The following is a 26,726-nucleotide window of genomic DNA, read 5'->3' as shown; positions in this document are numbered from 1 at the left end:
CCCATTTAGAGTAGCAAATGAAATTTGAAATTATAGGATGCTGATAAATTCTAAACATGCCCTAACAAACAGTATAATTGTCTTTGCTGGCAGAAAAGCTAACACAGAAGTAAGGCACAAATGTAAGTTAACAGCAAAGAGGTTTTTTTTAATCTCTGCTTTTCTGTTTAATCAAGCCTGTGGGGACTTAATCACTTCACCTTCACAGGACCGCGTCGGGAATTTTTTCTTCAACAGGTGCCTGTTTATTCAATAACTCAAATGTGTGTTATTTACAAGGTAATACTATAACCAAAGTTAAATTATACCAGTCAAGTGGGGCCGATACAATATCAAGCGTGAAAAAACGTGCATCCAAACTGGGCGCAAGTTTTTTCAGTGCACGCCCATCCCCCTCTCCTGGGCACTCGATGCAACAGGCAAATGAGCTGCCGCATTAAAAAGGACGTGCTAGAGATAAATTGTGCATCCTTAGCTTGTCCATGGCATCGGGCGCCCAGGAGATGCGACTGTGCGTGGATTAGGAAAACGGACGCTCAATTAACGAGCATCAATTTTCCTAACCGATGCACAGCCACAGGTTAGGAAAATGGATACTAAGTAAGAGGAACCACAGAAAAGCAGTAATTTCTCTTTTTTTTTTTGAGCCCTTGACGCACATCAAGACTTAACGCCAGCTCTGGGCCAGCACTAACTCTTGAGTGTAAAAATGTGCGTATACGGCGCATAGTGACTTTTTCTGCACCCGGCATTTACATGTGATGAGCCCTATTAGCTACGAGTGATTTGGATGCACGTTTTGGACGCTCTAATCCTTTTTGCATCGGGTGTTAGCCTAGCGCGTCCAATCACGGGCTAACCTGTGCGCTAGCCTGAGCGAATGTTATTACATCGGCCGCAAGGTGTTTGGAAGCCTTGAAAAAAAAAAAAAGTTATAGAAACTAAGCAATATTTGATACTATGATTTATGCAGTTTTCAACTCATAAGCCACTAAGGCTAACATGTATACCTCCTGTTTGTTTTCACTCTCATCTAAGCAACAGATTATATACTCAAGTAGCTCTTTATCTATCAGAGAATGCAGAGGTAGATCCTGTAAGTAGCACCCATCTTATTTTTCCATCAGCAAAGCTGCATATAAACAAGTCTACAATATGCTAATATCGCAGACTGCTGCACTACTTCCTGCCAAAAAAATGGAAGCTCCCAGCAGAAGCAAGGAGTCCTCTTCGAACTAAGCTAGCTCAAGACTCACTTGGGTGTACAGGCTATTTTTCATTCAGGCGGTGCTTTCACCTTACGGGAAATCATTAAACCATGAATTTGATCGGGTGATTTCCTGTCTAGGCTCTATAATACTGCAGTAAAATTACGGGGGTTTTCATCTATTATTAATTAATGAGCCCATGTAAGTGGTTGCACTTGTTTTGAAAAACGCCTGAAAACAAAGGATTTTAAGTACACTAAGCATGAACTACTCTTATTTGTTGAAGGACTATGAAAGATAAGGTGCTGAGAATTCAGAGAGCAGAGATTTTTGCCATGCATTTACTATAACTAAATGAATGTGAACCAAAAATTAAGAGAATAAATATCACTCATTACATAAAAGGGGTTTTTTTTTGGGTTTAGTGATCATGCATTGGGTGAACTGTTGTTGCAATTCTAAAGCATAAAAGCCACAAATTACTTTGACCTGTCTCAACCTTGCTTTTTCTTCCTTGAACAGTGTGCCGGGTTTTCGTGCTTGATTGCATACTGCATACCAACTACAGTATAGCAAAGCACAATGCTACAATTTAAACAGCTCAGGCCTGTATTTTGATCACAACTAAAATGCAAAATCACTCTAAGTCACGATTGTTTTTAAACAGAAAGTGATCTTCCTAATGGTCTGCAAGTGCTGTGAGGCATGTCATTGCTCATTGATAAAATCAGTTTGATCTCTATCGCATCTCTCCTTTAGCTCGACTTCACTCTTCTTTTATTTCATTTGGGAAACTTGCCTCCCCCAGAGGAAAAACACAGGTTTTATTTAATGATTAGTGAGTCTACATTACCTTGAAATAGCTTTATTTATGCTATACAGTTATATATCCATGTCACCAAAAAAAAGAGTTAGCAGTGGCTCTCTTAATGCACATTTTGCAAAACACTGACAAAAATAGGCTTAGTCATTTAATCATTATCGTAACCTAGTTACTGCTGCTTGAATAAATCATGCACACTTTTGTGAAGGAAAGAAGCAAATGGAGAGGAATCCTTGGCTCAAGCTTTTGACAAGACAAGGTGTTCAGTGCTCACACATCTTGTAAAGGGCATAAGATGGGTGGAACAACCCATTAATGATGCAGTGGCAGCTGGGAACCAGACTGAAGAGAACTGCTTCCATAATCACAATAAGAGGTTGCTGAGAATGCACCCACTGAAAAGGGTTAGAAGGGAGAAATTAGATGCAAAACTGGAATTCTTAGGGGGAAACATTGAAGATAATAGTCTAATAATTATGAGCTTGGCTCTCTCTTCTGTGAAACATCTTGCCTTACCTAAAAATCACAAGACTGACAGACTGGAAACTGCAAAGAGCAAGCTAGTTTCTTAGGCAGCAGTTTAGAACAGTGTGAGGCCGGGAAGAAACTTGATAAGCGAGATATATACTGCTGAAACTCTACTTTTGGAATAATTCTATTAGTGATAGAAAATTGCTGGAATTACTAATCACTTGTATAGCACAACTCAATATACACGGCGCTGCAGAAAAAACACAAGGTAGTACCTGCTCAGTAGAGCTTTCAGTCTAATCCAGACAAAGGACAAGATCTTTTGGATATACTAATCCAAATGATCCTACTTTAAATAAACCAGAATTGGCTATTCTCCCATAGGGCTTCAAATACACAATAGTCTGTAATCTCCATACAACTTCACTGGCTCCAGAGCAGAACAGTACATTCTCTCTCAGACAACCATCCTGGCTTGAATGATTTCCTCAGGAACGTATTGGTTGCAAATTCTAAGTTACAACTTTATTGTAGAACTACAAAATGTCATCATTTGCATTACAGTTCCAATTTCCTTTCCTCCTCCAGCAAGCATGGATTAATTTACAACTATTTTTGTTACTGCTATATATCCACCTTAGCTTGGTCTGGAAAAAAAGACATCTACTTCCTAGATGATTGCTCCAGGCATCTCAAAAGTAGCAAAAGGGAAATTTCCTCAAGACCTGAATCGCTCTGTCAGGGCTGCCTGTTGGAGTAATGCCATCGCGGGATCTCATCCCCATGACGGCGAAGAGGAGGGCCTCAGAAGCAAGGCCATTGCGGGATCCCAACCCCATGGTGGCGAAAGTAGAAGTTTGGCTGTGCTTAATGAAAAGGCCCTGTGTGTGTGTGTGTGTGTGGGGGGGGTGAGAACAGGAGCCTCAATGTGTGTGCGTGTGTGTAGGGGGGGGGTGAGAACAGGAGCCTCAATATGTGTGTGTGTGTGTGTGTGTGTGTGAGAATGGAAGACTGGGAGGGGGTGTGAGATTGAGCATGTGTGTTCGCACGCGCTTGAGGCGGGGGAGAGCATATGAGAATGAGAGCTTGTGTAAGTAAGGGAGTATGTGAGAAAGCATGAGCCTCTGTGTGTGTGAGGGAGGATGGGAAGAAGACGGAAGGAGAAGAAAACAGAACGAGAAGAGACCCTTAAAAGAAATTAGGAAATGACTGACAAGGGAAAACTGGGGAAAAAAAGAGACCAGGCCCAACTGATTAGAAAAATACAGAGATAAGACAAAGGTAAAAAATATATATATATATTGAGAATTTAGCAATTGGAATATGCCATCTTTGGGAATGTGCATTTCTTATATTTTTGTAATTTGCTCTTAGTATTCCACTGTTCAGTATCTGGTTTCTCAATCTTTTTATTATAGTTTTCTCTGCATGTTCCTGTTTCTAATTTGTAGTCCTTTATTTCTATACAGGCCGATACAGTACAGTGCGCTCCGGCAGAGCGCACTGTTAACCCGCGTTTGGACATGCGTTTTCGATGCACTAGCTTTACCCCTTATTCACGGGCCGATACAGTAAAGTCCGCGGGAGAGCGGACGAACGCCCGCTCTCCCAGCGCGCACACCGGCCCCTTGCCGGTGCGTGCGATGCTGTATGCAAATTAGGTGGCGCGGTAGAAACGGGGAAAAGGAGCGGTGGCTGTCAGCGGGTTTGACAGCAGACGCCTGTTCTCGAGCCCGCTGATAGCTACAGGCTCGGAAACCGGACGCCGGCAAAATTGAGCGTCCGGTTTTTGGCCCGACAGCAGCGGGCCGAATTCAAATTTATTTATTACTTTTTTTTTTTTACTCTTCAGGACCACCGACTTACTATCGCCATGATTTTAAGTCGGAGGGTGCACAGAAAACCAGTTTTTTCTGCTTTTCTGTGCACTTTCCCAGTGCCGGAAGAAATTAGCGCCAACCTTCGGGTCGGCGCTAATTTCTGAAAGTAAAATGTGCGGCTTGGCTGCACATTTTACTTTCTGTATAACGGGGAATACCTAATAAGGCCATCAACATGCATTTGCATGTTGAGGGCGCTATTAGTTGCCGCGGGTTGGATGCGCGTTTTCCTTCGGAGCACACTGTACTGTATCGGCCTGTCAGTAAGGGGTAATAGCACATCGAAAACAGAACAAGCCAGACAGCACAAGCGCCAAATAGCTAAAATTTCTACAGAGAAACTATACACTAGCAAAAATACTGCACCTCAGTCACATACAGGCAAAACAGATTGACCCTTACCTAAATATCAGACCAATATTCAGTAAGGGGTAAAGCTATCACATCGAAAACGCGCGTCCAACCCCCCCCCCCCCCGAAACTAATAGCGCCCGCAACATGCAAATGCATGTTGATAGCCCTATTAGTTATTCCCGTGCGATTCAGAAAGTAAAATGTGCAGCCAGGCTGCACATTTTAATGTCAGAAATTAGCGCCTGAGAAAGTGCACAGAAAAGCAGTAAAAACTGCTTTTCTGTGCACCCTACAACTTAATATCATGGCGATATTAAGTCGGAGGTCCCGAAAGTTAAAAAAAGTTAAAAAAAAAAAGTTTAAAATATAGTGGCGGCCGACAGTTTCGGGAAATGGACACTCAGTTAACAAGCGTCCATTTCCCGAACCCATGGCTGTGCCCGATTAGGAAAAACGGATGCCGATAAATTCAGCATCCGTTTTCTTAACAGCAGACAGCTGTCAAGGAGGCACTAGGAGCGTGCAATTGACCCTAGCGCCTCCTTGAAAACGCAACCCCTAATTTACATATTGCATGGTGCCCCAGGGAACACTCAGCACCTGCTTTCGACACATTTTGTTTTGGGTTTTTTTGTATCTGTCCCTCGGTCTGCAGCTGTGATTCCAGGATTTGGGAATCAATCAGCTAAGAGTAGGTTCAGAATGCATAAATTAAGGAGCAGTGAATTACAGGGTGTGGGAGCAAAGGGTGTGCTGAGGGTGATGGGTGGAAGACAAAGCTGAAACATTATTCCATTCCTTCCCCCTCCCTCACCCCCCCCCACCCCCACCCCCACCCTCTGCTAATCAACAGCAATCTCAGTTCCCAGGTATGATCATCTGATAGAGAACAAATTAAGAAGAAAGTAGTTTGGGGGAGGGAGAGGGAAGATTGGGTGGAGGAAGAGAGTCTGTACAGCCCGCCTAACCCCCACCCATCTTTGGGTGAGCAGAACTCAGAAGTTCCCAGGTATGCTGATAGCGAGAGGCGAGGAGTAGAGCAGGATAAGCCAAGAGAACCTTCCGATCCTTGCTGCAGCTCCTCTCTTCTGTCTCTGCAACAAACAGCATTTAGAGATCAGGACAGGTAAGGGGGCAGGAACAGTATGGCTCTTTTCTGCTTTATTCTATTGTGTGTGCTTCCTGCTACATCCCTCCCCTCCTGTCCTCTGCAATGCTGCTCAGTTGCCATGTGGCCAGGAGGGCTAGAGCCACATTTTGCACACGAAAGAGACACATGTCCCTCCAGAGCCACAGGTTGGCCGCCCGTACCATATATGCATGCATATGAGGCAGCGTGCACTTCGAGTTATCCTCAATATGCGTACAGGTTGGAGCCCTCTCACACCAATCCCATGATAATGATGGCATTAGCTATTACCCCCAATGCAGAGAGGTGTGCTAACTTACCTCGTGTTTAACACTGTAAACTTAACTCAGTCTCTGGGCAGGAGCTAGAGTTCCAGTGCCGGGATATGTAGTCAGGATTTTCTGCACAGAAAACATGATCTATGTGCACAAATCATGGTTTTATATGCGCTAAGCATTTTCTTCAAACATTTTCCGGTTTGTGTGCATTTTCTTTTTATATCTAAATGCATTAGCATGCCATTACTGTATAAGGAGTTAAAAAAAAAAATTAGCGTATGCATTAAGAAATTGTGTGCTGAATTTCAGAACGTAGTTTTAATGCTCAGCTTATTACTTCAGTCCCAGAGAAAGGCAATAAGCTGGGTAGGCTACAGAAGTAAGGAGTTGCTCAAGCCACTCAAATGCAAAAGAAATTAAAAAAAAAAAAAAGCCATCACAAAAGTGACCATGTAAATTTAATGGAGTAATATACTTAACCAAAAGACAAATATTTTAGTTATAAACACCATAGAGCAGACATTTCTGACTACAAGTCACATCCTTAAGAGTATATAGGATCTTTGACTTATTGGTTGGGACCTTTGTTTTCAGTTTGCTTGGTTTTTTCCCTGGGAATTTCAATGTATTAATCTTTGGAAAAATGACTTTTCCAATTTGCCATTTTGGGTACTCCAAGGATCTATTCTCTCTCCTTTACTATTCAACTTGTACTTTGCTTTTTTGGAAGTTTGCATGGAGTTTGTTACGATTTCAGCTCTATGCAGCCTCACCGTACCCTGATGAGGACAGCAAAGGCCTCCTGTGAGCCCCATTCTGGTGTTGTCACCATTTTGTCCTATTTTTTTATGGCAAGGGCCATATCGATATGGCCAAAGCAAACCAAATCGATATTCGCCTGGTGACACAGCCAGTGCCAGAAGAAGGAGTACGCATACTTAAAAATAATGCTATGAAGCAGCGACCTGCAACCTGAAAGAAAAAGGGGAATCCAGAGAGAAGGGAACAAATGGGGGTTTGTAGCCTTTTGTGCGGAGAAGGGGCAAGACGACCATTGTCCATATAGGCAGCCAGAAACCGAAGAGACTTCAAATGAACCTGATAGAGCAGAAAACAGATCGGCCCTACTGGAGTGTGCTTCTGTAAAACAGAAGGTCATGCAAAAGAAGAATGTCCTTGGCTTGATGATCTGGAGTGTGATCGCAAGTTAGCAGAGCAACACAAGAAAAAGCAAAGAATGGGAACAGAGCCCCAGAATGATAAATACACGTGGAAACACGCTTCGGATCATGTTGTCAAAACTCCAAAGCTACAATTTTGTGGATGTCCTGCATGCATGACTTAAAGATTTTATAATCCAGGTAGAAATGGAGGGAACTTCTACCCAGGCCTTGGTGGATCCCAGCTGTAGCAAAAACACTCATTCACCAGGACTTGCTGTGTCAAGTACCCATCAGCTATAAGAGGAAAGAGACATTAACATGTATACATGAAGATGAATAGAAGTGTTCAACCTCCCATGTCCACAGAACAAGCTGTCCTAGAAGCGGATGTCCTCCCCGAACTCAGTAATCCTGGGTCAAGATTATCCCCATTTTGCAACCGTATGGAGACAACTCATGGATAGTGGGGACAGTACTGGAAGCCGAGCCAGGGTGTACCCCAGGCGCATCTGGACGCTCTACCTGACAAGGCTGAGCTGAGGGAGAGGGCATGTGACGGAGTATGCCAACAACTCCCTGATTCTACCTTAAGGAGCCCGGTTCAGGTATCTAACCCAGTCTTCCACCACAAGGGATTCTGGGTGAAGGGATGTTCCCTTCCCCCTACCATAAAGAACCCAGGCCTAGAGAGCTAGAGGCGGCCTCAGGAGGAAGTGGTAGGACCTCACATAACCGTATGCTGCATGCCTACCTAATATGTGTGCCTGATGCAAAGTGAGCTATTTTGATTTATGCACTTGTGAGGCACTGTAAATAAATAATTGCACCCAAAATTAGTTAGTCAAATCTTGTGGTATTTCTGAAACTGTTCTTGTGACTGCAGCCAGTCCGAATACATTACAGAGGCCATAAAGGCTTGTGGGACCAGGGCCAATTCTATTGGGTACCCTCTTTGAACGGTATCTAATATCCACTCTTCTGAAGTAATGTGGGTCCATTCAATGTAAAATAGCTGAAGGCATCTGCCTACTAGAACTATTACAGGATGGACCTGCAGACTCACTATCACTGGTGTGAATGAGCAGAGCCTACGGCTGTGGAGGAGTTGCCCTTTGATTTTTTTTGTGCCCGAAAAGGAATGGGTCTTAGATTCACTAGCCTGCTGGGATGGGTATCTGACGATTTTAAATTTCAGTACTCTGAAGCCCCGACATCTCAGACCCTGTGCACCTAAATTGTGGCTTATCTTCCTGAAGCCTCTGAGGGTTTGGTTTCCCCTCAATACTTAAACTGTGTTTTCCAATTCCTTCCCAAAAGGTAGGCCCACCCTTTGAAGGACAGCTTGCAAAGACTGGCTTTGGATACGGCATCCGTCACCCACTTAACGAGCCACTGGAGCCTCCTAGCGCTGCATGGGATGCTATCCTGATAAGATCATACATAGTGTTGGCTAAAAAGGCCATCTAGAACCTTGCTGTTTCTTCACTCCACAGTCAGCAGCAGGAGAAGACCCAGGATGGGGGCGGGTAGCTCCAACCAGACCCTTTGCATCGCACAAAAGAATCCATCTGGAACTGAGAGGGGAGGGGCGGTGTGTGATTCTCGATTGGGAGACCCGCCCCCTCTGACATCACTGAGGAATGTGACGGACGTTAAACGGCACCAGAACACCAGGCGTCGCTCGCTGAAGGGGCGCCACAAAGGGTACTCCCCTTTGTGCATCCCACAGTGTTAGCCATTACCCATGTTCTTTTATATCCCCTGTTAATAATCCCCATATTTAAATGTTTAATGTATTCAACAAAGGTAACGCATGAGTTCCTGCAAATTTTGTTTAAATGTAAACCGATGTGATATGTAAAATTGAACACCGGTATATAAAAATTAATAAATAAATAAAAAAGGCCTGATGCATGAGAACAAATTCTGGAGAAAATGACATCATCAAATCCAAAGGGGGCCCTGCTTCCCTGCCAATCACAAGGAAGGGGCTGAGGGGATAAGCCCCCACGGAATGAAAGGTTTTTCTTGTGTAGCCACATCTGATCCTGGGGCTACTCCTAAGCCTGCATCTGAAATTGCTGCCAGGGTCGGCCTTCCTAAATTTAAGCCAATTACTATTATTCATAAACTTCTCCACACAAATTCTATTTGCTTAGTGCAGAAAAAACCTGAATTGTATAAACCAAGCAGACAGTTAAGATCAGTAGATAAAATGATGTTGCGGGTTCCAGGGCTTCGTAATTATCAATTGCAAAAAAAAAACAAACAAAAAACCAGATCCAGAGCTTTTTCCTATGTTTCAGCAACAAATGCAGAACTTTATTCCAGGTCAGTTTTGAGCACAACCTGATGTAAAGGAGTTTAGGAAATGGCTAAAGGCAGTTTTATTTAGGGAAGCATCCAAGGGCTGTTTTGTTTTATGTTTATTGATGGTGGTTTGTGTTACTATTGTGGATGTTTTTTGTACACCTCACTGGTCATGTTTTGATTGGAAGTTACAGAATATAAGACATTGAATAAAATCCCCTTGTTCCTCCAAGGAGTGAGGAAGAATCAGTAGCAGACACTTCCTGCAATCCTGGCTGCACATCCCGATCACACACGGGGCACAACAAGCCCGTTACTTGGATGCCTCAAGCTGAGCATCCCAGCCTCTATTTATAGCTGGGATGGTTTCCTTTGTTTGCCCCCCTCCTCCCTCCTTTTTTCATACAATACACCACAGAGTGGGACCTGCTGGCCACGCCTTTCTAACTGCTACCACAGCTGATGCCGCAATTACAGAAAACCCCAGCACAGTCTGCTCCCTTAAATGTACTCTGCTTGGAATAAAAGAAACAGTACTCACCAACGCCAGGAAGCCAGACTATTTGTGCTTACCCCCAGACAATGCAAGGCCTCTCTTTTTCTCTTACTCCTCCACCCTTCCTTTTTTTTTGGCAGTTTTATGGTAAAGAGCAAAGAGGGAGAGGCAAAGTGAGGGGATGGGAGAGGATTCCAACTCCTGACTTACCCCTTCTTTCCCCCCCCCCCCCCCAAGGGATGGAAACAGTTACCAGGGCTGCTTAACCAGACCCCTGAGAGTAGTAAGGGCAAGCCTAAGGAAGGCTCCGTTAGACCTCTAACGATACACAGGCCGATACAGGCGTGTTTTCCCTTACCCCTTATTCAGTAAGGGGTGGAAAACGCGCGTCCAACCCGTGGAATCTAACAGCGCCCTCAACATGTAAATACATGTTGATGGCCCTATTAGGTATGCGCGCGGGATACTTTCAGAAATTAGCGCCTAAAAATTTAAAATGGGCCGGCGGCTGTTGGGTCGAAAACCAGACGCTCAATTTTGCCGGCATTTGGTTTCCGAGCCTGTGGCTGTCAGCGGGCTCAAGAACCGACGCCGGCAAAATTGAGCGTCGGCTGTCAAACCCGCTGACAGCCGCCTCCTTTTGCCCGTTTCTACCGCCGGGCCTCATTTAAATAGAGAAGCGCGTGCACAGGCCACTCGCCTGTGCGCGAGCCGGGAGAGCAGGCGTTCGTCCACTCTCCCGCAGACTTTACTGAATCGGCCTGACAGGGAGCAAAGCCTAAAGGAGGCTCAACCAAAAAGGAAATCTGGGAACAGATTTCAACTGTGAGAAGTAGTCCCTAAGGACCATTGCCCTAGGAGAGCCAGTAGGCTCTACCAGGCCCCTGTGAACAGATTGAGAGGCTGTCTTCACTAATCTGCAACTGCTAGAGATAGCGAATACTGACAGCTGCCTAAGGCCACACCCTCTTTATAGCTGGACACAAGGTCACAATGGAAAAGAAAAGAAGGCGTTTCCTGTCTCCAACAGCTGAGGACAGGAAATTCTCATGAGTAAGGACTAGTCTAGCAGGAAGAAAAGAAAAGTCAAAATTTCTAGTTAATGGAGTTTATGAATTAAATATAGTTGTAAATCTGAAATATGGTATTAGTTTATTAATCAGCAGTACTATTTAACAAGCTTTGTTTCCATCTCATATAGAAACGTACCGTAAGTGGTGCCATGGAGATGAGGTGAAAATGGTATTTGTAAGTTACACTTGTATCATGCTAGTACTTACACATCTCTTCAAGATTGTAATTATGCGCAGTAATCTTGTTGATCTATTTATTGATAAACCTAGAAACAGACAGCAGGGAAGAAGAACTGCAAGGGCCAGCCAATTTGTCTGTTCCTTGGCCATGGCCTAAGGCTTTATTAAGTCTGCATAGCCTTAGGCTTTATTCTCACAAACTTGAATCTAGGATCCTCTCTGCTTGTTTCATGCTTTCTTGAATTTTGACTGTTTTGACCATCACTAGCTTCGCTGGGAAGCAATTTTGTGTGTGTCACAGAATGCATGGTGGATAAAGTATTTTATTTTGAATCTAGTACTTAGACAAAGATTGTTTGTTTGTTTGGATGTATGCATTCTTAACTATCTATAGCATTTCCATACAAGCTTGATAATAAAGCTTTTAGTCCACTGTCATCTTCAAAAGAATGACTGCTGTACAATTTGATTATACAATTTCTGCACTTTAAGCATGAGGTCAATATATAAAAGAGTGGCCCAATGGTTAAAGCAATGGGGCTGAGATAGTTGCCAAGGTAGCCAGCATTCATGTCCCACTTTCCACACTCCTTGTGACCTTGGGCAACTCAATTTCTCTCATCGTCTCAGGTACCCGCTTAGATTATAAGCTCTTTGGGAGAGAAAAAAAAAAGCTTACTGTACCTAAAATCTAATAATGCCATAAGCTACCTTGAGCAGCATTGGGAAAAATGATTATTATTGAGCAAAGAATGATGTAAAACCCCATAAGGGAACACAAGACAAGACATAAAAACGAGGAACTAAAAAAACAGGTTAAAGATGTTAGCCTGGAAACAGAGAATTTTTAGATTCTATACATTGTCTTTTTATCACCTGACTGTATTGACACCCTTGAAAAATACAACTGGTTCAACGAAAACATATTACAATTAATCCTGATGTATAGCAATTTTTGTGGTGTTACAGAATGATGGGACAGCTTGATATAGATTTCAACTACTCTTGCTCAATGCCCCAACCTTTTTCACATGCAAGACAGAATTTCACAACTTACAGTTTAGCTGACTAGAAATGGAAACATGCAGAAAAATGTAAATGGAAACCTCAAGAAACTGACTCCACATATTGTGACACTAGAGAAATCGACTTATTTTGTCTTTTATTGGGAAAAATAGAAAGATAACAGATACATGCTTCTTAAAGCTGACAGAGAAAACACTTCCTTCTTAAGAATGTACAAAAAAACCCACAAACAAACCCTGTCTTGCATGGGACAAAAGCATAGCAACTGCTATAGTGGTAAAATTAGTTGCATCCTGCCAACAAGCCAGATACCCCGAGACATTGGACATTATCAGAATCCTGTAATAGAAAATTAACTCACTTACAGAAACATAGAAATGACAGCAGAAGAAGACCAAACAGTCCATCCAGTCTGTCCAGCAAGCTTTCACAGTTATTTTTCTCATACTTATCTGTTACTCTGACCGCTGAGGTCAGGGCCCTTATTGGTAACTTTTTGGTTCTAATTTTCTTCCACCCCTGCCATTGATGCAGAGAGCAGTGCTGGAGCTGCATAAAAGTGAAGTATCAAGCCTAATTGGTTAGGGGTAGTAACCGCTGCAATAAGCAAGCTACTCCCACGCTTATTTGTTTTCCCAGCCTGTGCAATTTATTTATTTATTTATTTATTATTTTTGTTCACCGAGTTTCATGACAGGCATCACATTAAACCGGGTTTACAAATAACCATGTGTGTAAAGTATAGCGTAACGTAATAAATATTCCCAATAAAACTGTGAACTTTAAATACAGTGAAACAATTAAAGGGTGTGAGAAAGTTACAATAAAACAGGGAAAATTAACTTGGAACTGGAAGAGGGGAGAGATTAAACAATGCAGAATTTAGTCCTTCTTGTTTGTCTTAATATAAATCCTCTTTTCTTCATCCCCCTGCCGTTGAAGCAGCAAGCTGCTCAAAGTTTTCCTGATTCAAGCTGACTAAACCAGAACATCTAATTAATGGAAATGATACTTTGGCATAAAGATGAAAGCCTAATCTGAATACATTCCCTCCTCCACATGGCAGCTGAGACTGCAGGCTGTACAACTCAAATCAAAAATGGCTACTGGCATGACAATCTGCACATCTGTTAGACTGATACTAAAGTAAGTAGAAGATCAATTCAAGTAAAGAAGAAAACAGAATTGCATGATAGCACTTCTTCACACTGGCTAAAATATGTACATAAGGCCAGTAGTATTATCTAGTTGGAAAAATGTGACTTCAGAGTAAAGATTTTTACTTTCATTTCACATACAAAGAGGCTAAAGTTGGTTAAACGATGATGAAAGCACAGTAATGGTAAAATAACTCCCAAGAATACTTTCCAGTCCGTCCTTCCACACTCATTCTTCTGCCAAGGAACTTCTAAGGTAATAGTAATAACAGGATAAGCAAAGCTATAGATCCTTGTCTGGTCTTCACATTTATCACCCTATTTATGTAAAGACAGAGACCTTGCATGTTCCATTTAGACCTCAGCTGGTAACTCATCTACATCTAAAACACCTCCCCAATTAACACTGTAACCCAAAGCAAATGGGTATGAATGATCTGTGTTTGGGAAGTGTGGATGGAGGAAAACTTGAAAGGTGGGGAAGGTGGGCAGGAGAATAGGTCATTGTGCTGTAATTTAGGGGAGAAAAGGGAAAAAATATTATCCTGTGCATAACTACCTAGAAACAATACCTACTCTGTATAAATGGCCATGAGTTTTTGAACTATTATGGATCTCACTGAAACATGTTGCTTGATTAATGTATTTGATAATATTCTGATTGACTTGTATGATTTATGCTGTAATTTAAATAAACATTTTGAAAACATAGCCATCTTGAGATAACTAATTTTTATAATTTTTCTTATAAGTGAGCTATTAATTGAAAGCTCAGATATACATTCTTAATAGGTCAGAAAATCATAAAATTACATATTTGACCTCATATTTAAAAATAAAATTACAATGCTCATCACATCACATGTCATTTTTATAGCAGCTAATGAACTTCCTATGAGCCAACTGCAACCTGCACTGTAACAAGATTACTAAATTTCCTTTGTGCAACTGAAAATGTGATGTGTGCTCAAAACAAAGGAATTCACTGCTTTTTCACAAATACCTTCTTCCAATTTTACTTGCATGTCAAACTTCAGGCTATTTGCTGTTGGCAATGAAATATGATCACAGCCCAGAAGCTGTGCACATAACTAGTTTCAAATATCAATTCAATATTATTTCCTAAACTATCTGCATAATTTACTTCCTGCTTTCAACAGCAAACATAACACCTCCTCATTTACCTTTGGTCAAGTTCTGATATCAGAGTCACATAACATCAAAATGTTACTATGTCAGCACAACACATAGCTGGACTACATAAAATAGCTGTTCCCCCCTCACCAATAGCAAAATTAACCCAATAAAATCCAAGTAGTTCGCTCTTCAGCAGTGAAGGCTAAAAACTTCACCATTCAATCCAATAGCTCTCCTGAGATTAATGCACACTGGTAAAGAAGAAAGGGGAAGATATGTTTCAGTCTGGGGCTAAATGATAGCACCTTTTATTCTATATGTAATATTGCCTTGTTCTTGTATGTTTGACTATTTGTCTATCTTGCAATTGGAGGTTACAAATTGATTGTTACAAGCCAGCACAGACTAGAGAAATGGAAGTATTTATTTTCTTCTTTAATGGTAGACTGGCTAAAAATGTTTTTTAACAAACTAATTTATGCTTTGTTTTTCCATTTTACTATAATGAATATTTCCCATAACTCAGATTAATTGATAAGAAATACAGAACATTCTCCCTGGCAGGCAGGCAGGCCACTAAAGTCATGCAACAGAGCAACGCCCAACCTTTTCTTGGAAGGAAGGGAAGCCGTTCTTGCCTGTTGCTTAGAGTTGACAACTACTATGAACAAATAGCCTAGGTATAACAATTTTGGCATTGAGCTGAGAAAGAAAATGGTCCATCTCAGAAATTGCCTACTCACTGAACAAAAGATCTCAAGTTATATACCAAGGATAACACTTATCAAAAGTGATTTCTTTTTATCAGGCTCTGTCAGATGCATTAAAAAAAAAAAAAAAGTCCATCTAAATGAAAGGCATGACTCAAGGAAAATCAATCTATACTCTGTACGTTTCACTTTTGCCATAAACATTGAGAGCTGAGATAGTGGTATCCCTATATAACAAATCCCTGCCTAACAATTCTTTGTGGAACAAATCAAAAAGCCTGTAACCTAAACTAATTCTTATACATTGCTCTCGGCGGCATAGTCTGCTACATTGAAAAATTTTTACAATAAACTGGTTGATTCCCAGCATGCTTTATTTGAATAAATACAAGCCCTGTATGTTTGAGCGAACGCATACTATCACAACTAACAAAAGACTTCAGTCATATAATGATGCTGCTTTATGCCAGTGGATGGTTGTGATCAAGCTATACTACAAAAGTATCATGGTTTGTCCGAGTTAGTCTTTTGCTACTATTGTAATCTTGATATTTTAATTGTTTTTGTTTTGTAATCCAATAGGAACCTACAAGTTAGATTAGCAGACAATAAATACTCTGAACAAAATAAATAGGTAGAAAGAAGACTAGACTTGTTCGGTCCATCACCCTTGCCAGGAGAATAAAAATACATAATGAAATCCGACCCAACAATAATGCACTCGCTCCTCTCTCAGAACCACCGCGTATCACATGCGTTGCTTTTCCACCAGAGATCCACTTGGTAGCCCGGGTTTTGCAGTGTGACTGCACCGGAGCCCCCTCCCAAACAGCAGTATCCTGCAGCGGTAAAAAACAAAACAAAAAAAAACCCACACAATCACATGCCCAGCTCCCGGGGCATCAAAGCCCTGCTCCCCCGTTGGCCATATCCTATTGTTAACACTCAAGCATTTTCCTTTAACCCCAGAGACGGTCTCCGACTGTGTGCCGAGCTCTGTACTCACCACCAGCCCGGGAGCGCAGGTCAGACACTGTCTTCCGGACAGTCGGCATGGCAGCAGAGACTGCAGCAGGTGGATAAGCCGGGGCAGGGAGAGGCGGCAGAGGAGGTGCGATCCGCCTTCAAAAGCTGCAGGCGAGTGGTGCCTCTGCAGTCCTGGCACGGCCAGCCTGCTCCATTAACGGGCCCCGGAGGATGAGTATGCACGATTAGGTACCGACAAGTTCAGCGCCCCCTCCCCCAGCTCTACCAGAAAATAAAGCGCTACGGCTGGCTCCTCCGCCGCCAACCAAACGAAAGCATATAGGAGGCGACAAAGTGCAAGCCCGGCCACTCACTACCCGAGCTCATCCAGCACAAGATTCAAACCACAGCAGCAGCTCGCAGAGATGCTCCGCCCCCAGCAACTGGAACCTACCATTTTAGCCAGAGGAGAGGGGCAATCCGAACGCACACTGCTAGTTTAAAAAAAAAAAATACCCTCACCCAGTCACAGTCTTCCACTAGGTGACGACTGACATAAATTGGACCGAGATGGGGGGCAGAAAAGCACGTCTTCTTTAAAATTGAAATCTCATTTTTATTCCTGTGGCTCTACCCTCACCCCCTTCCACCCCTCAGTGTCCTAGTTGACTGGGACCGGCAGTTGTCGGGCGCTTTGCCAGCCGGGTGGCAGGGAGATCAGAGGGTTGTTTAATACATGTACATGGGGTGGTTGGTAGGCTTAGGCAGAGGGTCACTTGCCTCTCACCTGAGATATTTGCCGAACAGGAAGTCAGACCTGTTGCGGATGAAAGAGTCCAGCTGTACCAGCGCCGATACATTTGCACTGTAGAAGATCCGGCCTTCGTAAGGGATATAGGCCTCGTAACCAGGGCTGCTGTCTGGGAGTGCAGACATGGCCAGAAATGAGCCGAGAGAGGTGGAGGAGGGAGGCAGGAGACTGTCAGGGCTAGCAAGTATCCTGGCCATTGTGGAAGTCTGAACTGGTCAATCCAGTGATGCTGCTTTATGCAGGTGGATGGTTGTGATCAAGCTGTACTACAAAAGTATCATGGTTTGTCCGAGTTAGTCTTTTGCTACTATTGTAATCTTGATATTTTAATTGTTTTTGTTTTGTAATCCAATAGGAACCTACAAGTTAGATTAGCAGACAAACACTCTGAACAAAATAAATAGGTAGAAAGGAGGAAGAAGACAGACTTGTTCGGTCCATCACCCTTGCCAGGAGAATAAAAATACATAATGAAATCCGACCCAACAATAAAGAACTCGCGACTCTTTGGGGAAGCGAGCACAATGTGGGTGGGGAAGGCGTTTCCCGGGTTGAAAAGGGGGCACACGGCTTGGGCGACCCCCTTTTCGCCTGAGGAACGGCCGGCACTGGCTCTGCCTTGTGTGCTGCTGATGCTGTGAATCTCCTGCGGGGATTCCCTGATTGCCTTTCCTTACTGGCTCAATCTTTTCATCGAGCCCCAAAACGCTGCTAGCTTTACCTTGTGAGCTGCTGATTTCTGTGAATCTCCTGCGGGGATTCCCAGGCTGCTTTTTGTTGCTGGCTCAATCGTTTCAGTGAGCCCCACACGCTGCTCTGCACTGCTTCCTTGCTTTCCTCCCCCGCTGGTTCCAGAGACCTCGTTGCTGCAGGGAAAGGGTGTCGCTGAGGCTGAACTGATCAACTCCTCAATTCATCACAAGGTATTGTAAAAAAAAACCAAAAACAAACCCAACCCTGTTTTATTACAGATTCCTACCCTTCCCCCATGGTCTTGGAACCTTCCCAGCCGTTAGCTATGCTTGCTTTTACCTATGCTTGCTTTACTTCATAAGCTGCTACAGGGAAAAGCAATCCCATTAACTGTGCCGTGCCTTACTTGCTTTCACTTTGTTTTAAAGGGCCAGTGACCCCTTATAAGGATCTGTGGACAGCGGTCCCCTTTTTTCCTCATGCCTCCCTGCACACAGCACTCCTATACTTTTGCTGGGACAGCGGTCCTTTTCCTCATACCTGCCTGCGCACAGCACTCCTATACATTGTTCATATACTTGGGGCAGCAGTCCTTTGCGTACCTTCTACGGCACCCGGAGTAGGGACAGCAGTCCTTCGCTTTTGGTTTATTTAATCTCATATATTGCATTTAAGAACAGCAGTACAGCTTTTCCTTTCAGGGCCAGTGGCCCACGCCTCAATATAATATGCTATAGATTGTAAAGTTTCACATTTTCTCTGATTTTATTATTTCCATTCTACTGTGCACCGTGGTTGTATTTACTCATTTGTAAATGTTTTGAATGCTTCTGGTGCCATTCCTGTTTTCTGATGGGTTTTAGCCTTTGCTCTCACTAAAACTGTTTTTATAGCAGAAAGTGCATTTACAGTACGTTACTGCACTTACAATATCGCTGTATTATAAAAGCCAGCAGCCAACAATTTCTCTCCCGTTCTGGCAGGTTATGGTTCTAACGGCTGCCCTGGGATTAAAAAAAAAAAAAAATAATAATAATAATAATAAAATAAAATTATGGGGTGAGGGGCGAAAAGAGCACATAGCAGGGCTAGAGCACATGGCAGGCGGCCATGTCTGGGGGGGGGGGCCCAGAGCACATGGCAGGCGGCCATGTCTGGGGGGGGGCCCAGAGCACATGGCAGGCGGCCATGTCTGGGGGGGGGGGGCCCAGAGCACATGGCAGGCGGCCATGTCTGGGGGGGGGGGCCCAGAGCAAATGGCAGGCGGCCAGGTCTGGGGGGGGGGCCCAGAGCACATGGCAGGCGGCCATGTCTGGGGGGGGGGGGGCCCAGAGCACATGGCAGGCGGCCATGTCTGGGGGGGGGGGGGCCCAGAGCACATGGCAGGCGGCCATGTCTGGGGGGGGGGGCCCAGAGCACATGGCAGGCGGCCATGTCTGGGGGGGGGGCCCAGAGCACATGGCAGGCGGCCATGTCTGGGGGGGGGGGCCCAGAGCACATGGCAGGCGGCCATGTCTGGGGGGGGGGGGCCCAGAGCACATGGCAGGTGGCCATGTCTGGGGGGGGGCCCAGAGCACATGGCAGGCGGCCATGTCTGGGGGGGGGGCCCAGAGCACATGGCAGGCGGCCATGTCTGGGGGGGGGGCCCAGAGCACATGGCAGGCGGCCATGTCTGGGGGGGGGGGGCCCAGAGCACATGGCAGGCGGCCATGTCTGGGGGGGAGGGCCCAGAGCACATGGCAGGCGGCCATGTCTGGGGGGGGGGGCCCAGAGCACATGGCAGGCGGCCATGTCTGGGGGGGGGGCCCAGAGCACATGGCAGGCGGCCATGTCTGGGGGGGGGGCCCAGAGCACATGGCAGGCGGCCATGTCTGGGGGGGGGGCCCAGAGCACATGGCAGGCGGCCATGTCTGGGGGGGGGGCCCAGAGCACATGGCAGGCGGCCATGTCTGGGGGGGGGGCCCAGAGCACATGGCAGGCGGCCATGTTTGGGGGGGGCCCAGAGCACATGGCAGGCGGCCATGTCTGGGGGGGGGGCCCAGAGCACATGGCAGGCGGCCATGTTTGGGGGGGGGCCCAGAGGACATGGCAGGCGGCCATGTTTGGGGGGGCCCCAGAGCACATGGCAGGCGGCCATGTTTGGGGGGGCCCAGAGCACATGGCAGACAGCCATGTTTAGGGGCACATTGTACATTGCTAGTAAATTTACAAAATTATTTGCTGTTTACTCCTTGTGCTTCGCTTTGCTTGCCTTCCTGCTGTCATTTATTATTACTTTTCCAGCTCTCTACACATGGCTTCCATCATGCAAGATCAGGCACATACAACATCTTGTACACCTGCTGATGCCTCGCTACCGGAGCCTGCATCAGATGTCACATTACCTCACTCTAGGGCTCTCAAAAGGTCCAGAACCCAGAAGTCTAAACGACCGGGAGCTCAACCGAGCCAGAAGAATTCTGCTCCGACATCCATACGACCTCAAGTCATACAACCTCAAGCCCAGGGATCGCTGCCAGGAACAGGGGGCTTGACAGATATGGATCTGCTGTTAGCGGAGATTCGAGAACAGGCAACTGCCCATGGGACTGAATGGGTCAAGGAGTGCATGGCCGCTGCGGCAAAAAATCCAATTCCAGCGGCTCCAGCACCTATTCCTGCTATTCAAGTTCCCATCCCGGTGATGCAACCACCTAGCCCGCCCAAAACCGCAAAGAAGACGTCACGCCATGTGCGTCCAGCACGACCTAGACCCATCTCGGAACGTCGAAGCTCTCCAGGTCCAGACTCTGCATCCGCTTCAAGCCGCAGACAGTCAACAAGCACCCGGGAGTCAACAAGCGCCCGGCGTGGCCCTGCCAGGTCGCTGCCGGCAGCTCAACCGGCGGCATCTTGCCTCGAACATGCATTACCTACCGCTGACTCCTTTCCTACTAGGATTAGAGGTAAGCCCAATGCTCATTTGGACGTTGTTTCTTCATCTGACTGCAGCGACGACGACACAGCTCTAGCTAGAGCTATTTGCAATGTTTTTAAATCCTTTAAAAGAAAACGGTCAGCTGGACGTAAAAGTTCTGGCTCACCCGCTTTGGTCTGGGACGTGGTCCCTAACAGCGACGCTGCACCGTCCAGCCCGGCTTCCTTACTCAGTCTTCCAACGGTGGTCCCAGTCCCCCATGTTGATGTTCCATCAGTCCTCACGATTCCCCCCATCTCCAATCCAATTGCGTCCCCTTCACCTACTACACCACCGAATTCGGTCCCTCAGGGACCCCAGGCCTCTGAGCTGACGGAAGAGGTATTGTGCGGAGTGACCTCTCTAGCTCACAGCGTCCCTCTCACGACAAAAAACAAGATATGGAACAGGGAATTCATTGACATTTTTTCTTTGCTGATCACGGATTTGGACACTGAGCCTGACAAAGAGGGTCCGACTTTTGTAAAAGATAGACGCCCAAAAATTGCAAAAACTATACACAATTGGGTTAAAGCATTCCACATCCTTATCAGTGTCATTGTTGAGCGGGAGCCTGAGCAATCCCCGTTCCTAATCAGGTATTTGGACACCATCATGAAAGCCCAGCGGAGAGGCGGCTGGGCTTGGTTAAACTATGATATCCGGTTCAGGAAGGCTATGGCTTATAACCGCTCTCTTACCTGGAAACACAGGTTGTTGGACTTATGGCTGGACGAGATGACGTTACATAAGTCCACCTGGCAGGAAAAACCCTTTCCTGCCTCTCCCCGCAACAGGTATTCCTTCCACGGCACCGGCAGACGTGAAGTGTGCAGGCAGTTTAACGCTGGCCTCTGCACATGGGCACACTGCAAGTTCAAGCACCCGTGCTCCTCCTGTGGCCTCGGGTCTCACCCCACGGCCCAATGCCGGAGCTCAAAGGATCGCCGTCCACCCCATATGCCTTCCAACAACCGACCAGCTGAATTCACTAGCCCCAACTCCAGTCAGCGTTGATGCAATGCGCCCCTGGCTTCAAATATATCCTTTCCATGACAAAGCCGAGGAGATATCTAATGGCTTCTCGTACGGCTTTAGAATACCTTGTCATTTTGGTGCCCCCAACTCCCAAGCCCCTCCTAGTAACTCACATTCTCTAGCTAAGCACGAAGAGGAGGCGACCAAGAAAATCCGCTCGGAATTACTTTTAGGTAGAATTGCAGGTCCATTCCTCTACCCACCCTTTTCCAATATGGTGGTTTCCCCTCTTGGCATGGTCCCCAAAAAAGAGACAGGTCGCTACCGCCTCATCCATAACCTTTCATTCCCCCCTGGCAATTCAGTCAATGATCACATTGATCCACATCTATGCTCTGTGTCTTACACCTCGGTGGACTCTGCCATCCGCCTCATCAGGAATGCGGGTCCCCTTGGGCATATGGCAAAAGTTGACATAGAATCTGCCTTTCGCCTGCTACCGGTGCACCCAGACTCCTTCCATCTACTAGGTTTCCATTTCAAAGGGCAATTCTTTTATGTCAGATGCATTCCCATGGGCTGCTCCATTTCCTGTGCTTTCTTCGAACTATTTAGTTCATTTTTGCACTGGGTTATTGAGCAGCAATCGGGATCCCAGCTGATTGTTCACTACTTAGATGATTTCCTGCTGATTGGGCGCAGTTGTGAAAACTTGCTTTTGTCAACTAAAGCGGTCGCTTCTCAATTTGGTGTCCCATTAGCAGGAGAAAAAACCGAAGGCCCAGCCAGGGCAATTACCTTCCTAGGTATACAGTTAGATGCTGATACTCAGTTTTCTCGTCTCCCAGCGGATAAAATTGCCAGACTCCGCGATGCTATTAGTGAAATGCGCAGCGTAAAGAAAGCAACCTTACATCAATTTCAATCCCTGATAGGTCTACTCTGTTTTGCATCCAGAGTCATTCCAATGGGCAGGGCCTTCCTACGTAGGCTCTCCTTGGCAACCTCCGATGTACGCAAAAAACACCACCGTATACGAGTCACCAGTGCAATTAAGCAGGACTTACTCATTTGGGAAACATTCCTGAGTGATTTTAATGGTGTCTCATTTTGGCAGGACCCCCCCAGGCTTAACGATGACCTTCAGCTATTCACCGATGCGGCAGGAGGTGTGGGATTCGGCATTTATTTCCAGGGAGCATGGTGCGCTGAACGCTGGCCCCATCATTGGTTACAACACAAGATTGCTAAAGATCTTACCTTTCTTGAATTGTTCCCAATCATTGTGGCTCTCGTAATTTGGGGTCCTTCACTAAGTAGATCGCACATTGTTTTCAGATCTGACAATTTAGCTGTGGTACAAATTATTAATGCCTTGTCTGCTCGCACCTTTGAGTCCAATGCCCTCGTAAGGCGGCTTGTTCTCATCTGCTTGCGCTTTAATATTACCTGCCATGCTAAGCACATTCCCGGCGTACATAATCATATTGCTGATTCTCTCTCCCGTTTACAGCTGACAGCTTTCCGATGCCACGCCCCGACAGCAGATCTCCTACCTACCCCCGTACCCGAGGAGGTGTGGCATCTTGGCCCCCCGAATTTTGGAACTTAATCTTGGGATCATTATCTGAGAACACGCGTCGGACTTATAGAAATGCCTTGTTACACTTCTGCAGCTTCATGGACATTGAATCTGTTAACAGTGACATGTGGCCTATATCGGTGTCCTCCCTATTGCATTACATATTACATTGCAAGAGGGAGGGTAAATCCAGAGCAGCAGTAGCTAGCAGACTAGCAGGCCTTTCCTTCTTTTCAAAAATATTGGGTTTTCCCAGCTGCGCCTCGCTATTCCAAATCAAAAGAGCTATGCTGGGTTGGCGGAGGGGGGAGGCTATAACAAAAGACATTAGTAGGCCCATATCATTAGACATCCTGAGGCAGATATTCAAATCATTAGATGTCGTTTGTGCTGATACCTTTGAAGCCAATTTATTTAGATGTGCCTTTTCCCTCTCCTTTTATGCGGCTTTACGTGTCAATGAGCTTACGGCCCATTCGGCACATAGGCCTTCCCCCGCTTGCTTGCTGAGAGAACACACCACGCTCGACGGAAAACAACTTCACATCTGTATCCGTTGGTCGAAGACAGATCAACTTGGTACCGGTTCTGACATTACACTCAATGTATGGCCGGGCGAAGCTACTTGTCCAGTGCTCTGTACCAGCTTATACTTGCGTCTGCGCCCTTTGGGTGCCGGCCAACTGCTGATACACGCTGGGCGGGAGCCACTAACCCGTTACCAATTCACTCGCGTCCTTCACAAGGCTCTGCAGTCTGCAGGAGTCTCTGTACGGGGCTATTCTTCCCACTCCTTTCGGATAGGGGCCGCAACCACGGCAGCTAGCTTGGGTTTGTCTGACAGGGAGATCATGGCCATAGGCAGATGGCGATCAGGACGGTTTTCTCGCTATGTTCGGCCGCTCACGTATTCTAACTGTATTTCATAACACACTCCTTTTTCCTCTGTCGACAGATCACAGTTCACGCATGTGTGTCATCTGGATTGTAGGCCACTCTTTTGTGCATTGGGCGCATAAGAGGGCCCTCCAGCGCCCACAAGGAGAGCACCTGGGCTTTGCTACTCGGCGGGTATCGCTGCTATGGAAAAGTATACCAGGGATGCGGTGGGTCCAGTTGTTGCCGATGGTTGCAGAGCTGCTAAAGGTTTATCCCCCCCCCAGATGCTCTCATCATACAACTCGGGGGTAATGACATTACCATCTCTAAGAGTGTTGAGCTAACGCGAAAAATGCAAAGTGATTTAGTAACTCTTCGCTCTTTCCTCCCACACTCTGTCCTTCTGTGGTCCCTTATTACCCCCCGAAGGTTTTGGAGGGGTGAGCAATCGCATCTGGCTGTTGATAGAGCTAGACGAAAAATTAATAAATGGATCATTAAATTCTTACCTACTATCAATGCTTTCTGTATTAAACACGAGCTCTTAGACGAGAGCCCGGGTTTATTCAGGCCAGATGGCACACACCTCTCTGATATTGGGTGGGATATTTTCAATTCTGATATCCAAGATGCGATTGAGGCTATCCTACCACTTTTTGGCCGCAGCAGCCTAGTGCGTGGCTTGGGGGTCTCCCGGTAAGCGGTACCGCTACCGGGATCCTTGGCGCGGTGACCAGCCTAGTCACACCCCCACATAAGGTTCAGTAGGGCACAGCCCGGGGGCCTGCGGCACCTGGAGGGCTGAAGCAGGCGGCCCTGGCTGGGGCCAGCGGCCCAACAGGTCTCGCACAGATCCTCGACGCTTTGACGGCCTAGAGGAGGAGGGAACCGAGGCATTTAGAACGAGCAGCTGACTTTTACGGTCGGGTCTTAGGCACATGACACTGTGGCTTCGACGGCCAGGTGTCTGAGGTAGCTGCCCGGTTCCAAGCTTAACACTTCCTTGCAAGGGGTAGCGCTGGTCACCAAGAGGCAATTCAATATTTAAGTTATGGAAAGTTATACAAGTTGCATTATTTAGGCTATGTTAGCTTGTTGATATATTATATATATATTATATGCTGTTATTGTATTTAAAGGGCTGCGGCCATTATTCATTCCAACCAATAAACTTATCGAATGTTAAGCTGAGTGATCCTTTGTAATCAGGTAAGGGAGGGGGGTTGGTGGGGAGGGGGGCTGGGAGGGAGGGTGTAAGGGTCGAAGCATTTCAACTGTCCACATTGTGCACTCGCTCCTCTCTCAGAACCACCGCGTATCACATGTGTTGCTTTTCCACCAGAGATCCACTTGGTAGCCCGGGTTTTGCAGTGTGACTGCACCGGAGCCCCCTCCCAAACAACAGTATCCTGCAGCGGTAAAAAAAACAACAAAAAAAAACACACAATCACATGCCCAGCTCCCGGGGCATCAAAGCCCTGCTCCCCTGTTGGCCATATCCTATTGTTAATACTCAAGCATTTTCCTTTAACCCCAGAGACCGTCTCTGACTGTGTGCTGAGCTCTGTACTCACCACCAGCCCGGGAGCGCAGGTCAGACACTGTCCTCCGGACAGTCGGCATGGCAGCAGAGACTGCAGCAGGTGGATAAGCCGGGGCCGGGATAGGGAGAGGCGGCAGAGGAGGTGCGATCCGCCTTTAAGAGCTGCAGGCGAGTGGCGCCTCTGCAGTCCTGGCACGGCCAGCCTGCTCCATTAACGGGCCCCGGAGGATGAGTATGCACGATTAGGTACCGACGAGTTCAGCGCCCCCTCCCCCAGCTCTACCAGAAAATAAAACGCTACGGCTGGCTCCTCCGCCGCCAACCAAACGAAAGCATATAGGAGGCGACAAAGTGCAAGCCCGGCCACTCACTACCCGAGCTCATCCAGCACAAGATTCAAACCACAGCAGCAGCTCGCAGAGATGCTCCGCCCCCAGCAACTGGAACCTACCATTTTAGCCAGAGGAGAGGGGCAATCCGAACGCACACTGCTAGTTTAAAAAAAAATTACCCTCACCCAGTCACAGTCTTCCACTAGGTGACGACTGACATAAATTGGACTGAGATGGGGGGCAAAAAAGAACGTCTTCTTTAAAATTGAAATCTCATTTTTATTCCTGCGGCTCTACCCTCACCCCCTTCCACCCCTCAGTGTTTCCTAGTTGACTGGGACCGGCAGTTGTCGGGCGCTTTGCCAGCCGGGTGGCAGGGAGATCAGAGGGTTGTTTAATACATGTACATGGGGTGGTTGGTAGGCTTAGGCAGAGGGTCTCATGCCTCTCACGTGAGATATTTGCCGAACAGGAAGTCAGACCTGTTGCGGATGAAAGAGTCCAGCTGTACCAGCCCCGATACATTTGCACTGTAGAAGATCCGGCCTTCGTAAGGGATATAGGCCTCGTAACCAGGGCTGCTGTCTGGGA

At 46.1% G+C, this 26,726-nt stretch overlaps 1 protein-coding gene across 4 annotated transcripts in view; it reads right to left on the bottom strand.

The window, feature by feature from the left end:
* The window catches only part of ATP8A1 (ATPase phospholipid transporting 8A1), a 559,403-nt gene extending 533,235 nt beyond the window's left edge, over nt 1-26,168 (bottom strand). For 3 of the 4 annotated variants that reach the window (XM_029588605.1, XM_029588632.1, XM_029588626.1), the window contains exon 1: nt 16,402-16,742. In XM_029588605.1, coding sequence (XP_029444465.1) covers nt 16,402-16,450 — 49 coding nt within the window. In that variant the 5' untranslated portion in view covers nt 16,451-16,742. Of the gene's footprint in view, nt 1-16,401; nt 16,743-25,834 lie in introns of those variants that run through there. The other variant, XM_029588616.1, reaches the window with a different exon arrangement.
* Between the last annotated feature and the right edge of the window lie 558 nt (nt 26,169-26,726).

Source organism: Rhinatrema bivittatum, chromosome 1 (genome assembly GCF_901001135.1).
Source record: "Rhinatrema bivittatum chromosome 1, aRhiBiv1.1, whole genome shotgun sequence".
NCBI classification, from domain to species: Eukaryota; Metazoa; Chordata; class Amphibia; order Gymnophiona; family Rhinatrematidae; genus Rhinatrema; species Rhinatrema bivittatum.
The sequence above is the reverse complement of the archived record's forward strand: the minus strand, read 5'-3'. Positions and strand labels throughout refer to the sequence as shown.